At 45.6% G+C, this 17567-nt stretch overlaps 1 protein-coding gene across 5 annotated transcripts in view; it reads right to left on the reverse strand.

The window, feature by feature from the left end:
* The window catches only part of atm (ATM serine/threonine kinase), a 173695-nt gene that overhangs the window by 75086 nt on the left and 81042 nt on the right, over nucleotides 1-17567 (reverse strand). For 4 of the 5 annotated variants that reach the window (XR_013577109.1, XM_078545491.1, XM_078545493.1 and 1 more), the window contains 6 exons: nucleotides 16927-17126; nucleotides 16133-16307; nucleotides 15378-15542; nucleotides 5404-5536; nucleotides 3866-3961; nucleotides 906-1077 (listed from right to left, as the gene is read on the reverse strand). Coding sequence is in view for 4 of the 5 variants with exons in the window: in XM_078545491.1 (XP_078401617.1) it covers nucleotides 906-1077; nucleotides 3866-3961; nucleotides 5404-5536; nucleotides 15378-15542; nucleotides 16133-16307; nucleotides 16927-17126 (941 nt within the window). In the remaining variant the exon portion in view is untranslated. Of the gene's footprint in view, nucleotides 1-905; nucleotides 1078-3865; nucleotides 3962-5403; nucleotides 5537-15377; nucleotides 15543-16132; nucleotides 16308-16926; nucleotides 17127-17567 lie in introns of those variants that run through there. The other variant, XM_078545495.1, reaches the window with a different exon arrangement.

Here is a 17567-nt window from a genome sequence, read left to right on the forward strand (position 1 = left end):
GTTACGTGGACAGATTGGAGAAGCTGGGGCTGTTCTCCTTGGAGAAGAGAAGATTAAGAGGAGATTTAATAGAGGTATTTCAAAACCATGTGGGGTCTGGACAGAGTAGATAGGGAGAAACTGTTCCCATTGGTGGAAGGGTCGTGAACCAGAGGGCAACAACTTAAGGTGATTGGCAAAAGAAGCAATGGCAACATGAGGAAAAACATTTTTACACAGTGAGTGGTTAGGAGCTGGAATGCATTGCCTCATCGAGTATGGTGGAGGCAGATTCAATCATGGCCTTCAAAAGAGAACTGGATAATTATCTAAAGAGAAAAAATTTGCAGGTCTACCGGGAAAAGGGAGAGGAGTGAGACATGGTTGAGCTGCCCTTGAAGAGACACAATATGGACATGACAGACTGAATGGCCTCCTTTTGTGCTGGTGTGCTGTAACCGTTCTATGATTCTATGCAGCTGAATTTCTAGACCAATATTTGCATCAAAGGATTAGCAGTTACAGCATAATTACTGCAAATTCATGAAGTGAAAACTAAAGAGTATAACTTGGAAGACTAATATTCTTAGTATATATTACAAAGATGTGAATATATAATACTACACAAGCAGCAACACATGCAAGCAAACCTAATAAAAGCATTTATGAGCATGGTTCTAATATGATGCAATTGTCCACATCTCAAATTTTCCATTTACATATTGTTCATTGCTATAAAATGGGATAAAAATCAGTAATATACTGTACAATAAACGTGACAATTCACAATAAGGGAATATTCATTAAAAGGAAATACAAGTTAATTTGGTAAACTGTTTGAATAAGATGCAGGCTACAAAGCAAATAAGCTAGAGATCTACAAAGTATTTGTTTTTAGCTTCATTTCAAAATCTATATAAACTCACCATTGGTCAATAAGAGCATTATTAATTACACTTAGGAGAATGAAAACTAATTTAAATTTATTTTCTTTAAACAGTTCTGTTGCCTTGCAATGAAATTCGTCCTTTTTGCGTTGTAAAGTAATGGTAGAAAAGTCAATTGGACCCATTTCTCCTAAACAATTCCCCGCAGCTTCTGAAATCATAAAACAAACATATATGAGAAAGTGACATTTAATTCTGTCATATATGGTAATTATTACAAACTAAACAATCCAAAACTACCAATAAACTGCTTTACAAGCCTTTGTACTGAATATATAACCACAAAAGTGGACACTGTACTACATGAGCCTGATTTGGTAATTCATAGCTATAACCGGAATGGATTTTAAACAGCGCTTTTTTCAGTGTTGCACTCAATTGAGTACCGAATGCTTCTGGAGTAAGATATAAATTAATTGTAGGATAAAGTTGGTGTCTCAGCTACATGTCAACTACCGCTTCAAAGGCGTACCTTCTCCTGCACCAGTGTGCTACTTGCATTCCACACAGCAGCCATGGCTGAGTGAGATGGGTCAAAGTGAGTTATCCTCAGCTTTGTGCAGTGAACACTGGGGGAATGGATTGAGATGACTAGAATTCATTTCAGGTAAATCATAGCACAGCATAGTACAGCACAGAAGGTACTGCCTCTCTGCAAGAGTAATTTAGCTAATCCCACACTCCTGCCCTTTCCCCGCAGCCCTGCAAAATATTTTCCCTTCAGATGCTTATCTGATTATCCGAAAGCCATAATTAAATCTGCTTCCCCTACCCTTTCAGGCACTGAATTCCAGATCATAACCACTTGCTGCATAAAAATGTTTTTCATCATGTCGCCTTCGGCTCTTTTGCCAATCACTTTAAATATGTGTCCTTTGGTCTTGACCCTTCCATCAATGAGAGCAGTTTCTCTCTACCTACTCTGTTTAGATCTCTCATGATTTTTAACATCTGTGTCAAACCACCTCTTGACCTTCTCTTTTCTAAGAACCACAGCTTCTCCAATCTACCAACGTAACTCAAAGTCTCTCAACCCTGGAACCATTTTCGTAAAACTTCTCTGCACCTTCTATAAAGCTTCCACATCCTCCCTAAAGTTTTTAAAAATTTTCATGGGACGTAGCTGGCTTGGCCATCATTTTTATTACTCAATCCTAATTGCCCATGAGAAGGTGGTGGTGAGCTGCCTTCTGGAACCGCTGCAGCCTATGTGGTGTAGGTACACCTACAGTGCTGTTAGGGAGGGAGTTCCAGGATTTTGACCCAGCAACAGTGAAGGAATGGCGATATAGTTCCAAGTCAGGATATGTGACTTGAAGGGGAACTTGCAGGTGTTGGTGTTCCCATGCATCTGTTCCCCTTGTCCTACTAGGTGATAGGTGCTGTTGAAGGAGCTTTGGTGAGTTGTAGTGTATCTTATAGATGGTGCACACTGATGCCACTGTGCGTCAATGGTGAAGGGGGTGGATGCTGAAGGTGGTGGAAGGGGTGCCAATCAGGCGGGATGCTTTGTCTTGGATGGTGTTGAACCTCTGGAGTGTTGTTGGAGCTGCACTCATCCAGGCAAGTGGAATGTATTGCATCACACTCTGACTTGTGCCTGGTAGATTATGGACAGGCTTTGGGGAGTCAGGAGGTGTGTTACTCTCCGCAGAATTCCAAGTATCTGACCTGCTCTTGCAGCCACTGTATTGCCCATCGCTAATTGCCCTTGAGAAGACGTGGTGAGCTGCCTTCTGGAACCGCTGTAGACCAAGTGATGTAGGTACACCCACAGTGCTGTTAGGGAGGGAGTTCCAGGATTTTGACCCAGTGACAGTGAAGGAACGGCGATATATTTCCAAGTCAGGATGGTGTGTGGCTTGGAGGAGAACTTCCAGGCGGTGGTATTCCCATGCGTCTGCTGCTCTTGTCTTACTAGGTGGTAGTGGCATTGGGTTTGGAAGGTGCTGTTTAAATAGGCTTGGTGAGTTCTTGCAGTACATCCTGTAGATGGTACACTCTGCTGCCACTTTGTGTCAGTGGTGGAGGGAGTGAATGTTTTGAATGTTGATGGGGTGCCAATCAATTGGGCTATTTTGTCCTGGATGGTGTCAAGTTTCTTGAGTGTTGTTGGAGCTGCACTCGTCCAGCCAAATGGAGAGCATTCCATCATACTCCTGACTTGGGCTTTGTAGACGGCAAACAGGCTTTGGGGAATCAGGAGGTGACTTACTTGCCACACGATTCCCAGCCTCTGACTGCTCTTGTAGCCACAGTATTTATATGGCCAGTCCAGTTCAGTTTCTGGTCAATGGTAACCCCCAGGAAGTTGATAGTGGGGGATTCAGTGATGGTAATGCTATTGAATGCCAGGGGCAATGGTTGGATTCTCTCTTGTTGGAGATGGTCATTGCCTAGCACTTGTGTGGCACAGATGTTACTTGCCACTTGCCAGCCCAAGCCTACATATTGTCCAGGTCTTGCTGAGTTTGGACATGGACTGCTTCAAATAAGGACACCATTCACCTACATGAGTCACCATCAGGATACTGATAACGCAAGATAATTAAGGATGAAGAAGGCCACTCTTCCCCTCAGTCATTCATCCAGAAAGACCCTAACTTCGCCCTACTGCGACATCCAGTTGGTTCTTAAAAACATTTTAGGTTCAGTTTTACTATTCAGTCTAGAAGTCCATTCCCTGTGTTCATTACTCTGTGAGACGATCCAACTCCTGTCCTAAAGTTGCTATCTACCTGTTTGAGCCTGTCTCTGTTTTCCCTTATTTAGTACGAAATTAAAGTTAATCAATGGGTAATTCAATCTATTCAGACAGGAGAGGAACGCTTACCGACCTCTTCTACAGCACATGCGCATAATTCTCCATTAACTGTCTCAGTTCAAGATCAAGGTTTATCGTAGAGAATCTATTGAATCAGAACTGATTAAATACTCACCGAGAATGTCTTTTCCAGCAGGGTAATTAGTCGCAGATTTGCACAACTGCAAAAGATTTACAACTAGTTTCACCAGAACACTGGACTCTGGATCATCTGATGAAGAGATATTCGAAAAATGCTTAATCAATCAATCAATTCTAACAACATGTCTAATAACTTAAGTCTTACAGTCGCATGAACTACAATCCCTAGTACTGAACCTCATGAAATAGATAATTTGTACACATTACATAATAATAAATTTCACAATGTATTGGAAACAGTCATACATTCACTGCTATTAGAACAGTGGAAACCTAGTTTTCTGCAAAACTGATCATGTAGTCATTAGTTTTTCTTCATCAAGTGGGGCATTATTCTGGAAAGTATCATGGGGAAATTGTAAAAGCAAAGACCATGCCAAAAGCTACTGATTGAAAAAAAGCTACATAACAAAAGCAAACAACAGTTGGGTTAAAACTCACAAAGACATATATCATGAAAGTTTCCTGAAATATCGCATTAAGGAATAGGCTCATGTTTCTGGCATCACAAAATTAAATTATGAACAGCAACACTGGCCCTGATATTTACAGGAGGTGGGATAGAAACGGGAGGTGGCCTGCCAGCAGAAATTCTGGAAATGCGAAGATCCTGGCAAATTTAACAGCAAGATCTCAGTCGAATTTTTTTAACTCCACTCTAATAGCGCCAAGATGGTCGCTGCCAGAAGGCAATGTCGGCTGTACTGGGTGGCAGCCAGGGAAGAAATGGGGGTGGGGGAAGATCGTTGGGAGATGGGGGGTGGTTGATGCAAGGGGTTAGCTTATATCGCAGCAAAGAGAGAGGTCGATCAGAATGGGAGAGTGGCTGACTGTGGGGGAAGGTCAGTAGCTCACTGCAGGTATGCTCTTATGATTACTTTGGACCCCCAAGCGGAGGCAGTCCTGCTTCTTCTGGCTTGCAAGCAGTGCTGGAAAATCACTTACCCATTGGATCTGGAAGTTCTCACCTCCTAATATCTGCTGGGTTTCCCCATGTTGGTTATGTGCAATTCAAATTTCTTGACAAAATCGGAAGCACAAAGCCTCATTAATATATTATAATTGTCAACTGACTCGAGAACAGGTCATTTTGCCACCCCCCACCCTGCCACTGTGAAGCACACGTTTGCAGCAGGCTGGGACCGCAGTTCCATTTTTAACAATTTAACCTGCTGACCATTCACCAGTGGTGGGCTTGAAAGTGCATTTAAAATTCCCCCCAACATTTCAATTAGTTTCACTGCACTTTACTTTATTTGGAGTAAATATTCATTATAAATTAGATACAGGCTTAATGCCCGTGTCAGCCGTCTCAGCCCATTGATATTCTGTACGCAAAGGTGCTGCATGCAGGTTCAAATTGCTGATACTGTGAAACATACAAACAGTGAAGATTTAGTCAAAAGCTTGACTTTACAACCTGTTTTAAACCTGAAGTTATTGCAAATTGGTCAACAATATTTGCTATGTCATTGTCAGGGCTGCTATACAACAAGAGTTTATAAAAACTACCTTGACACTCTTTCAACAGATTTTTAACATCTGCTTTGTGCAGTTCCAGTTGTTGTTTCAGATCATTTAATCCCACAAGCCTAGTTAATGGTAATGAATCACAGGAGCTGACTGAAAGGAAGTGATTGATTTCCTGAAACAGAAAAATAATAGCGTAAAGGTAAAGCTGCAATTATCATAACTTTTTTATCTAAACTAACTTTAGCCCGACTCTGCTGCTACACTACCTGCTCTTTTCTATTTCCATTAACCTTTCTTGCCATGTAGCCATTGTTCATCTAAGCTTTGGTCTTTTTCCTTCTGAACTTTAGGTTTGAAGCCCTACGTTGTCTTCCTTTTTTCATATCTTCATGTGTTCAAAACTCCTTCCGTTAGAACCCACTCTAATCATTTTTTCACAAATTGGAATTCAACTCTTTCAATATTCCCTTCCCTCTAAAGCCTATAGGTATTTTTTACCCCAAGCGTTAGCATTCAGTTAGGAAGCTGTGGATTCTAACTGTGCACTTGAACACACAATGTGGGCTGAAGTTTCAATGTCATATCAAAAGTTCACTGCATTTGTCATTTTCCTGCTTAGATAAGAACATAGGTATTGAGTATAAGTATTATCATATTGAATGGTGGAACAGGCTCAAAGTGCCAAATGGCCTACTCCTGCTCCTAAATCCTATATTCCTAAGCAGTAGAAGCAGGGTAGGCCATAGGGCTCCTTGAGCCTGTTCCGCCATTCAAGATGATAATGGCTGATCTTCTGCCTCAACTCCTCTTTCCAGCCTGCTCCCATATTCCTTGGTTCCCTGAGACCAAAAATCTGTCTATCTCAGCCTTATGTTATAAGATACATTAAAAGATACAACACCAAAACCCTCAGGGATACAGGATTCAAAAGATATACAATCCTCAGTGAAGAAATTTCTTATCTCAGTCCTAAATGATTGGCCCCTAATCCTAAACTGTACTCCCCACCACCGGGATTTTCCGGTTCTGCCCGTGGCGGGAATTGTCAAAGGCGGGGTGGAAAATTTGACGGACCAGCCAAAGATCCATTGGCTTTGCGTGGGAATTTCCAGTCCCGTAGTGGGCGGGACCAGAAACTCCTGGGGCAGAATTTTCCCGTTGGCGTGCGGGGGTGGGCCAGACGTGCCGACGCGTAAAATGACGCGCGGTGACATCTGCCGTGCATCCTGACGTCACCGCACGCCATTGCGATGAGTTCGGAGGCATGCCCGCCATTAATTAATGGGGCAGTTAAGGCCCTTGAAGGAGCAACTGAATGCGATTTTTCATAGCCCGTGCGATCTTCAGGATGTCGCACGGACGCAATGGGCATATGGGTAGGAGACATTTGTATAAACCTCATCTGGGGTGGGATAAGAGGGATGAGTGGGGTCGCGAATGTGATCTTTCAGGTATTTAAGTGTGAAAGTTACTTATACTTGCCTGCAGCTTTCAGGAAGCCTTCACTTAGCCTGGGAATGGGAGTTGTGCTTTCCACAGGAGGCACCTCCTCTGAGGAGGGAAGGAGGGCCAGAAGATGGGGGGGTGGGGGTGGGAGGGCGGTGGGAGGCTAGGAGTCCACATTCAGCCTCCAGGGGAGCCACCTTTGGGAGGAGAGGCGCAGGCACAAGGGGCGCAGGGCCAAGAGGTTGTCCAAAGTGAAAGGGGCTGCAGAAGACGCCACTACCCTGCTGCCAGGGTATACAGGCAGTGAAACAGCTACCTCAATATGTCTGAGGTCCAGTGCCGAAGGAGGCTCCATCTCTCAAGGGAGACAGTCACCTCCGTCTGTCAAATGGTAGGCACTGAGATCTCCGCAAACTGTGTGGGTGGGCACCCCATGCCAGTGGCTCTAAAGGTCACAGCTGCCCTCAACTTCTATGCCTCCGGCTCTTTCCAGGGATCGGTGGGTGATCTCTGCGGACTCTCCCAATCAGCTGTCCACAGTTGTGTCAAGCAGGTGACAGACGCTCTATTCGTTCATTGGCTTTCATCCACTACTGCTAGGGCAAGGGCAGCCAGACAGAGCGAACCAGAGGCTTTGCAGCGATTGCTGGCTTCCCCCGCGTCCAGGGTGCAATCGGCTGCACATATGTGGCCATCAAGGTGCCAGCAGGTGAGCCCGGTGCCTTCGTCAACAGGAAGGGCTTCCACTCCATGAACGTGCAGATAGTGTGTGATCACAAGTTGCAGATTCTGCAAGACTGTGCAAGTTACCGAGGCAGCTCCCATGAGGCTTATATCCTGAGATACTCCCAGGTGCTGAGGCTCTTCAGTGCTCCAGCCCGGCTGGATGGGTGGCTGCTGGGTGACAAGGGCTATCCCCTCAAAAGGTGGCTCTTGACGCCTCTCCGCCATCCAAGAACAGAGGCTGAGCAGCCGTACAATAGGAGCCATGCTCCACAAGGGCTGTGGTGGAGAGAGCCATCGGTCATCTCAAGATGCGCTTCCGATGCCTGGACCACTCAGGGGGCGCACTCCAATACCCCCCAGATCGTGTGTCGCTGATAATGGTTGCACGCTGCACTCTCCAATCTGGCGCTGGAAAGGGGCGACTCATTGGACGAGGAAGATGTAGACACAGTTGCTCCAGGTGCACGTGATGAGTCCAGCAGTGAGTCCGAGGATGAGCACACACAGGAGAACGCTGAGGGGGTAGACACTGACCCGGGCATCCTCCAGGGAGGCAGGGATACCCGGGAGACTTTAATCCAAAGAACCTTCAGCTAGTCCACCACAGATGGACCTTCAACACACGCCAGGGCTGCAGGCTCCATACTCAATACCTGAGTGCTAAATCTGCCTGGATACCAACATTAACTAAGGCCCTTGTCAATAGACTCAATGTCAAACAACTCACTCATAACATCATGGGTTCCCGGCCACTTGCAGAAGTAAGGAATCAGCCTGAGGCACGGCAACATATCAAAATTTATTGAGAACACAAATGTAACTTCATAAAGCAAAAAAAAAGGTGCTGGACATCATACCAAATCTTCCAGAAACTACTATGGGCTACCATAAAAGCACCAGTGAGAAACCCGTGGTGTGCCTAAGGTGCCTTAAATTTACGCTTATGGGTGCTACGTCTAGGTGCTGTCCCCTCACTGGCACCTGAGACAGCCTGCTCACTGTGCTGTCCTGTGGCCTCATTGGCCTTGGCGGTGTCCTCTGGTTCGTGAAGCTTTGATGGCCCCGCCTGGGAGGGAGCAGCCAGTCCACAACTGGCTTCTTCCCAGTCACTGTAGCCTCATCAGATGCCACAGTCACTGGCAGAGGGGCGGAGGAGCTGCTGCCCTCATCCGGAGTGCCCTGAGAGGAGCCCACAGAGTCAACAGGCAGCTCATGCACCAGCGTGAGGTCGCTTTGGACCTTCCTGCTTACCGTAGATGGATGGGCACCGAGATGGGATACTTGGTGCCCAAATCATCTCTCACACTGGCACTGACCAGCTGAGGCCAATGCCGCAGTGAGGGCTTGCAGGTCCAAGCTCAACTCCAGGACGCCCTGATTAGTCTCCTGGAGGAGCCTTGCCATGAAAGTCGCCACTCTCTCCATGGAGGAAGCATGGTGCTCAGCCATGAGGCTCACTGAATTGGTGATGCTCCGTGTGGACTCCTCAAGCATGGGCACCATGCCACGCATAGCCTAAAGTATCTCCAACAGATCATCCCGCCTACCCTGCTGCACTTCCAGCGTTTGCTGCCTCATGGACGGCTCCAGAGGCGCATCATCAGCCACCGACCGAGCATGTACCTGGGCCCCAGCAGCCCTCTGACTGCCGGCGCCCTGGGCACTCTGTCTCTGCCCGCACCTCAAGCGAGTATGAAGTGCCCTCACCGCCGTGCCCTGGGACACTAGCCGAAGATTTAATTCGCACCGATATGCTAGTATTTGCGCTAGTGCCTGCCTGGCTGAGAAGGTGTGACGCTGGTGGGTGGGTTTCTTCTGGGGCCTCATGGGTGAGAGGTGGGCCCTCTGCCTCCTCCTCCCGGCCCTGCTCCGGTGATGTTGAAAGGAAGAAAAAGGACATTTGATTAGTTACAGTGCAGACAATGTCAACTTGCAAGCCGCTCCCCTCAGATCATTATGTGCTCATCTTTCCATAATCAATGGTTAACCCATGTTGTTAACTTCAATCACGGAGCATTAAGCAGTGCCATGGCTTCTGTGACACACATGGTGACCTGAGTGCTTGCCAAACATATCTCCCTGTGGCACCCCAGCCTCACCGCCACCGGTGGACCTGGGGGCATGCCGCCTCTTCAGATCCATGGCCTGCTGCTCGTAAGGTGTTAGGATTGCCAACTGGGCCTGGCCTCCGCCAGTCCGCATCCGTTCTATGGAATTGTGCGCAGTCTTCTCCTGAAAAGGAGAGAAGATCATTGATTAGTCCAGCCTGCACCAGAATTCCCATCGCATCCCTGCCAACCCAGCCAGAGTGGGACATTGCACGGCTCCAGTTCTTCGTCACCTTGCAGCTAAAGCACACTCACCCAAAGAAGCCAGGGCCGACCCCTCCCCATTGCCCAAATGCTGCCTCCTTCACATGTGGCACCACAAGGTGTTACTTTGCTGAGCAAGGAGGCACAAGCAAGTGTTGTGCAAAGACCAGCAGATGGATTGGTGCCCTGCCACCTGGAAGCTCCCCTCCCAGCATGTTAGCACCCTGACTTTGGCATGCTTCCCAGTTCCAGCACTGTGCCTAGGTGCTGATCCTTGACTTTCAAACCCATTCTATACTCTGGGTGTCAGTGTCACATGTGCTGCAGATGCAGAACACATCCTAGCTCAACTCTCTCATGGTGAACTAGGCATGGGCAATATCTGCTGTCACACCCAGTGAGGGACACATGCCAGGAAGGATTCAATGCCATTACTGCACTCAGAGTTGCTGGGGGGGGGGGGGGGGCAGAAAGGGTGATGGCTGCATTAAGTGACCTGAGGCAACATAGTACTCACCCTTCCCGAGCGCAGGAGGTCGTTGAATCTTTTGCGGCACTGGACCCATATGTGTCACACCACATCATGGGAGCTGACACTCTTGGCCACCTCCTCCCACATAAGTTTGGTCAGGTGGGGAGACCTCCGCCTCCCGTCCCTTGGAAGAAGGACCTCCCACCGCGCTGCCACCTCCTCCAGGGGAGCAGCTAGGCACTCATCGGAGAAACGAGGGCACAGTGTCCCACTGGCCTACCCTCCGGCCTGGCCCGCTCTGATGGCCTACCCTGCGGATTTGTGTCATGCACAATGCCCCTCTGATGTGCTCTTCTCCCGGCCACTGTGAGCGGCCTTGCAAAGGCTGCCAGGCCTTCATTTAAACAGGCCGCTGGGTCACCATTGGACCCGGCGGTCTGTGCACGTCTGCCGCCGCCCACCCACTCCCGCTATCCTCGGGAGTCGTAAACTATGCTGGGCGGGCCTTAATTGACCCACCCGCGAAAATGGCGGCAATCGGGTCCGCGCCCGCACGGCCCGCCCGACATGGGGAAAATTCTCCCCCGGCCATGTTCTTGATATTTCACCAGGGGAAACAACCTTTCCGTTTCTACCCTGTTAAGCCCCCTTCAGAATCTTGCATGTTTCAATGAGATCACCTCGCATTCTTCTAAACTCCAGTGCATATATGCCCAAATTTACTCAGCTTCTCATCATAGGACAACCTTCATATTCCAGGAACCAATCCAGTGAACCTTTGCTGTACCACCTCAAATGCAAGAATTACTTTCCTTAAATATGGAGACCAAAACTGCGCACAGTACTCCAGATGCAGTCTGACCAAAGCCCTATACAACTGTAGCAAACTTTCTTATTCTTGCACTAAATCCCCTTTGCAATAAAGGCCAATATGCTGTTTGCCTTCTTAACTGCTTGCTGTACACCTGCATGCTAACTTCCTGTCCCTTGTGTGAGTACAACTAAGCCTCTCCAAAGGTTCACAACATTTACAAGTTTCTGCTTTTCTACACTTACCACCAACATGAATAACCTCACACTTTCCCGCAATATATGCCATCTGCCACCTTGTTGCCCACTCATGTGACCTGTCTATATCTCTTTGTGGTCTCTGTTTCCTCCGCACAGCTTACATTCCCACCCAGCTCTGTATCACCAGCAAACTTGGATACATTAATCTTGGTCACTTTGCCTAAGTCAGTAATAGAGATTGTAAGTAGCTGAGACCCCAACACTGATCCTTGTGGAACTCCACTAGTTACAGCCGGCCAACTTGAAAATGCCCCGTTTATCCCAACTCTTGGCTTTCTGTCCATTAAGCCCCCATCCATGAGCCCCCAACTCCGTGAGCTCTTCTGAAAATCCATATCGACTGGCTCCCTTTTCTCTACACTACTGATTACATCCTCCAAAAATCTGTCTAGCACGATCTCCCTTTCTTAAAGCCATGTTGCTTCTTTCTGATCGTACTATGATTTTCTAATAGCATTGTTAAGACTTCCTTAACAATATATTCCAGCATCTTCCGATGGCTGACGTTAATTGAACTGGCCTGTTTATATATCCCTCCCTTTGTACTAAACTGCTGCAGTGTTGAGGCTGCACTTCAAATATAATTAAATTATGATGTACTTTAGCTTGTCCTGAGGATGAGATAAGGTGCTTTATAAATGCAAGTACTTGTTTCTTTTCTTACTTTTGGATTAATCTCATCTTCTCTCCTACTCTTTTCAACCTTAGTGATGTCCCACATTGCCCTTTATTGAAGTTTCTCAATTAAAGATAAAATATAAAATAAAATGGACCTGTCAGCTGAAAATGCAATTTTACAGTTAAGAACTACCAAACTTCTCCAAAGAAAAAACACTGGGTAGAAAGAAAGTTGAAGTTAGATTAAGGATGAATTACAATCACTTCAACATTTCAGTAAAGCAGCTTTGTCCACACTGTAACATTTCAGCTGGTATGTAAATAAATATTGTGCCATTGATTACGAAGCAAGTTGCACTGATGCAGCTGAAATGAAATCCCTATGTGCTGGTGGTTTGTTTCCAAAAGACATCCCAACCACTATGTAAATGTGGTCTTTTATAGTCTGGGTTCCAAAGTAGTCAGGGGAAAGGGAGAGCATCTGGAGCATCGATTTGTCTGTTAAACTCCTTCCACAGTTCTTATCAGATGGGATATTTCTGATTGTTGGCTAATTGCCCTTCATTTTAAAAGAATTTTGTCACAAAGTCATGCAAAGTTGTGCTTTTGATCATTATAAAAACCTCCTCCTATAATGAAGCAGCAAGCATGCTGGATGATGTAACTTTATGCACATTAGAATAAGGGTACTGGAGCTTTGGATGAGTTCAAGTTTATGGAGTGTGGAAGATGGTAGGTCAGCCAGCAGAGCACAGGAATAGTAAAGCGTAGGGGTAACAAAGAAATAGATGAAGGTTTCATCAGGTGAGCTGAAGTGAGACAGAGTCAGGCGATGGTATGGAGGTGGAAGTATGCGATCTTGGCGATGAAGTGGATACGTGGAAAATGTATTTCACTGTTAAATAAAATGCCAAGGTTATGAATAGTCTGGTTCAACCTCAGACAGTGACAAAAGAGAGGAATAGAATTGGTGGCTAGGGAACTAAGCTTGTGGTGGGGACTGAAGCAATGGCTTTGGCTTTCTCAATATTTGGTTGGAGGAAGCATCTGCTCATCCAAGGCTAGATGTCAGACAAACAGCGTGACAATTTGAAGACTGTGGAGAGAGGTGATGATGGTGTAGAGCTGCATGAAGTCAGCATGCATATGGAATATGATGTACTTTTGGATTATGTTGCTGAAGGGCAGCATTTAGGTGAGAAATAGTAGGGGGCCAAGGATAGATCTTTCAGGGTCTCCAGGAGTTCCAGTGTGGGATTGGGAAGAGAAACTATTGCAGGTGATTCTTTGGCTACAACTGGATAGATAAGAATGAAACCAGGCTCAGATTTTGGATGACAGAGGAGGGGCATTCGAAGAGGATGGTGTGGTCAACCATGTCAAAGACCAAAGACTGATTAAGAAAAATGAGGAGGTATGGTTTACCATAGTCACATAGGATGTCTTCTGTCATTTTGATAATGGCTGCTTCAGTGTTGTGGAAACCTGATTGGTTGTTTGGATTGAAACATAGGGCAGAATTTTCTGCCTGTCGGGCAGGCGGGCATGACCCAATCTCTGGTGGGCGGGGAACCGATTCCCTCCGGAGAAGCAGGCACTGCCGCCATTTCACATGGGCGGGCCAATTAAAGCCCGCCCAGCATGACGTCTGGCGGGAAGCGCTATGCGCTCCCTGTGTGGGTAGGGGGGATTCCCCAAAAGCGAGAGTGCGCTCTTTCGTGCACATCTCTCTGAGGCTAAGTGCTGCCTCAGGGAGATCGCTTACACTTTAAAAAAGATTAAAAATAGAGAAAACAAAAATTCCCTAACATGCCCCCCCCTCATGTAACAATGTCACACGAGATGGGACATGTTTATAAATTACAGGAAAACTTTATTAAACGTTTTAGAACGCTGCATGAAACCTCATCCCGCCGGTGGATGAGGTTTCATGTTTTTTCTATTTGCTGCTGGGTCTCCTGGCCTGCCCGCCAACCTTAAGGTTGGACGGGCAGGTCCTTTAATTGTTTAAATGATCCTGTTAATGGCCTCAATTGGCCATTGACAGGTCAGCGGGTGCACAGTTGATTTGGTTGTGCCCCAACCTTCCTGAAAATTTAAATGGGGCGGGATGACGTTGGGGGTTCCGAAAGGAAAGGGAGGTTGGAAATGAGGCACAAGGTTTGCAAGGGCAGCGGGGTCAAGGATAGTGTTTTTGAGGAGTGAGGGGCAATGACGACAAATTTGAAGCAGATAGAAATCTAGATGGCGCACTGGATGTTAAGGGAGTGGAATCCCTTTCTATTCATATTGCAACAGCGCACTACAAACTGGGTGATGCTATTGACGTCACCTTCTGCAGCCTGGAAGTAGCCTGTGGCATAAAAGTTAAGGGTGACCATGACAGCCACAAATAGTTCCATCCGTGCCCTGGTTCAAGACTTGTTATGGCCATAGCAGGTGACATAGTTTGGCGACAGCCTCCTTTGTGAAGCAAAGCTGCCTTGATGCACTGTGCCTCAGAGAAGTTCAGGAAGTGGAAGTGCTGCTTGAAAATATTCTGCAGTTGTGACTTTTTGCATTGTGCCAGCCTTATCTCTTTTCTTGCAGCTTCTCCCGTTTTCTTGGGTGCCCATCCTCATCCTTAAAGGTAACTATACCAGACCACCCACGATTGAAATAAAACTGTTTTGAAGGCAGGCAAAAACAATTCAACACCAGCAAACCCAGAGGCCAGAAATAAGTCTTACAACTCATAAAACAGCTGTTTTTCATACTTAGGGCGTAAGCCCTGAACACTTACAAAGTTGTCCAATCCAATATGACTGTTGGTGTACTTTCAACATGGAATGAGCCAGTCATATGGACCCTTAGGAGTCCATTTTGTGCCTGAAAATTGAGTGGACCAGTGAACATCTCTGCCAAAACTTTGTTTTCCTAGAAACATACAAGTAGTTTTGACTGATAGCTATCCTTTAAACTGGTTTTATCTTCCACAGTGCACTTAATCTGAACATCATAATGTCATCAAACATGCACATGATGTTTTAGAACAATTTCAAATCTCAAATAGGGATTGATTTTGTAAGAATTGGGTGCAAACTGACTCTCCAAACCTGAAGTCAATTCAGTTGGAAACATTCATAATTCACGTGGTTAAAATATATTTGCAGCTTTATAATCCTTTTATTTGAAAGTTTTTGAAAAGTACCACAATTTACAAGAGTACATAGATTTTTCATGAGCTAGATATAATCCCGTCTGCAGAAATTTCAGTGAAAAGCAGACACAAGTTAAAAAATGAAATTGTATAACTTCATGAAAGCTCTTCCAAAAATGGATGGAGGCAAGAATTTCAGCCCTCAGCATTCACTTAAAAAATATCTTACCTCCAATAATGTGAACTGTCTTTTGCTGTACTTGATTTTCTCTTGGGTAAGACGCAGCTCTCTGAAGTCAGGACGGTCAGGGAATGAATCCAACCGTCTAATTGCATTGTACAAGTTCTCATTGCCTTGATTAGTTATCACGAGATACTTCAGCAATTCTAGGGCCTGAAAGAGTTATGACTACAATTCACTAATGTTTAAATCAGCATTAAAATGGAGAAGCGCAACAATGTTAAAACAACTCAGCTACAGAATGGGAAGGACATGTTCAATTCCAGCTCAGTTCTACATTGAAATGAACCAATTATAGAGGTGCAGTTCTACATGAGCTCATGGTCCCCCTACATCTCTATTTGAAATTCCCATTGTTGTTTAGGTCGCTCATTGGCGTCTTTTGGTCCCATTGGCTGCATTGCCTACAGCTATGTAACATTCTTAGGCATCCCTCCCTAAATCTCTCTGCCAGCTAGTATCTCCCTTAATGCCCTGTTTACACCCAACCTCTTTTACGAAGCATTTGCTCATTCCTCCAAGTATCTGTCGTTGGCTCAGACTCCATTTTTTTGATTGTGCTTCTGTGGGGCGCAGTGGGAGATTTTTCTACATCAAAGGCATTATACAGGTAGAGTTTTTTTTACTACTGCAATTTTAAAGATTTTATCTACAGTTTCAATAAGGAAAAAACTGATTAAGTTAAGCCCATGAAACTGAAAACAGCAAGTCATAAACAGAGACAGTATAATGAATCAGCTCACCTGCTGGCGAATCTCTGGTTGCTCATGGACCAATGGTATTAGTGTACCCACAATAACATGAAGGTGGCTTTCAAGTGCATCTCCACAGTGCTCCACAGCAGTTTGGCAAGTAACATTTAAAAGGTCACAACACAGAGAAAAACTACGCGTGGATACATCATCCATGTGTGATGGCCTAAAAAGATAATTTACAACCATGAACTGAAAAAATGATGGCCCAGATCAACCTTCCCTGGAAGGCTGTACCCTGGAGGTACCCCAGAAGATGTGCTGCGGAGTTCCTAGGAAGCCTTGTGGGGGGCAAGGACTGCACAGGAATTGCCCGGAAGTTTCAACTTCTGTTGGACAATTACCGTGCGTCTGGAAACATCTGAAACTCCGATTGAAAGTTGGAGACTTCTGCTAAGTAAGTCAGAACCGCCTGAACAGTTACCCAGGAAAAGTTAGAAGCATTAAAACCAGTTCTAACTCCTGGGTGAATCCCTGCCCCTGACAACTGCACAACCCAACCAACCCCCTCAACTACCCTCCTGACCTCCAACAAGTCCGCCTCTCCAAACCCCATTCCAGGGATAATTTAGCTTTTTGACAACTAGAAGAGCAAGTTGCACAAGATACCAGAGCTTGGCTGGTGCTTATGAACAGCACAACAAAAAGAGTTGGCATCTTTAGGAGAGGGGGAAAGAGAAAATTTATCAACATTTATTTTTTTAAAAAGCAGTCTTTATTTGGTCAAATAAAGAATAAATCTTAAATGTAATTGAGCCTGCAAAATAAGTAAATGAAAAACTGACCAACTGTTGATATGGTGGATCAGACTGTAGATGACATCACGAAGAACAAATGCCCACACGCCTCCCAGACCATCCTTTATCTCTTTCAGCAGCAAGTTTACAAACAAACGATACATCATCAGGATTCGATGCTTTTCATAAGCACTGCTGGTGTCTACTGCCTTCTTAGAAATTGCTAGCAAGATCTTTTGGATTGAATCCTGTTGGCAACACATTTCAGAAACTTGTAATTGCAGGTGTCTAAAATGGCTTCTTAAAAAAGATGTGTGAGATTTCAGAGCCATGGAGTCATTATGGTACAAAAGGAGGCCATCAAGCCCATGCTGGTTCTCTATAGAGCACTTCAGTCAGTCCCATTTCCCTGCTCAATTCCTACAGTTCTGCAAGTTTATTTCTCTCAAGTGCCTATCCATTTTCCTTTTGAAAGCATTGATCATTTCCACTTCCACTACTCCGATAGACAGCGAGCTCCAGGTCATTACCACTTGCTGTGTAAAAAATTTCTTCCTCACATCCTCCCTGCATCTCTTGTCCAAAATCTTAAATCTGTGTCCCCCTAGTCCTTGTCCCATCAGCTAATGGAAGCAACTTTTCTTTGTCTAACTTATCCAAACTTGTCACAATCTTATATACTGCCATCA

Source organism: Cetorhinus maximus, chromosome 7, assembly GCF_964194155.1.
Source record: "Cetorhinus maximus chromosome 7, sCetMax3.hap1.1, whole genome shotgun sequence".
In the NCBI taxonomy this organism is placed as follows: domain Eukaryota; kingdom Metazoa; phylum Chordata; class Chondrichthyes; order Lamniformes; family Cetorhinidae; genus Cetorhinus; species Cetorhinus maximus.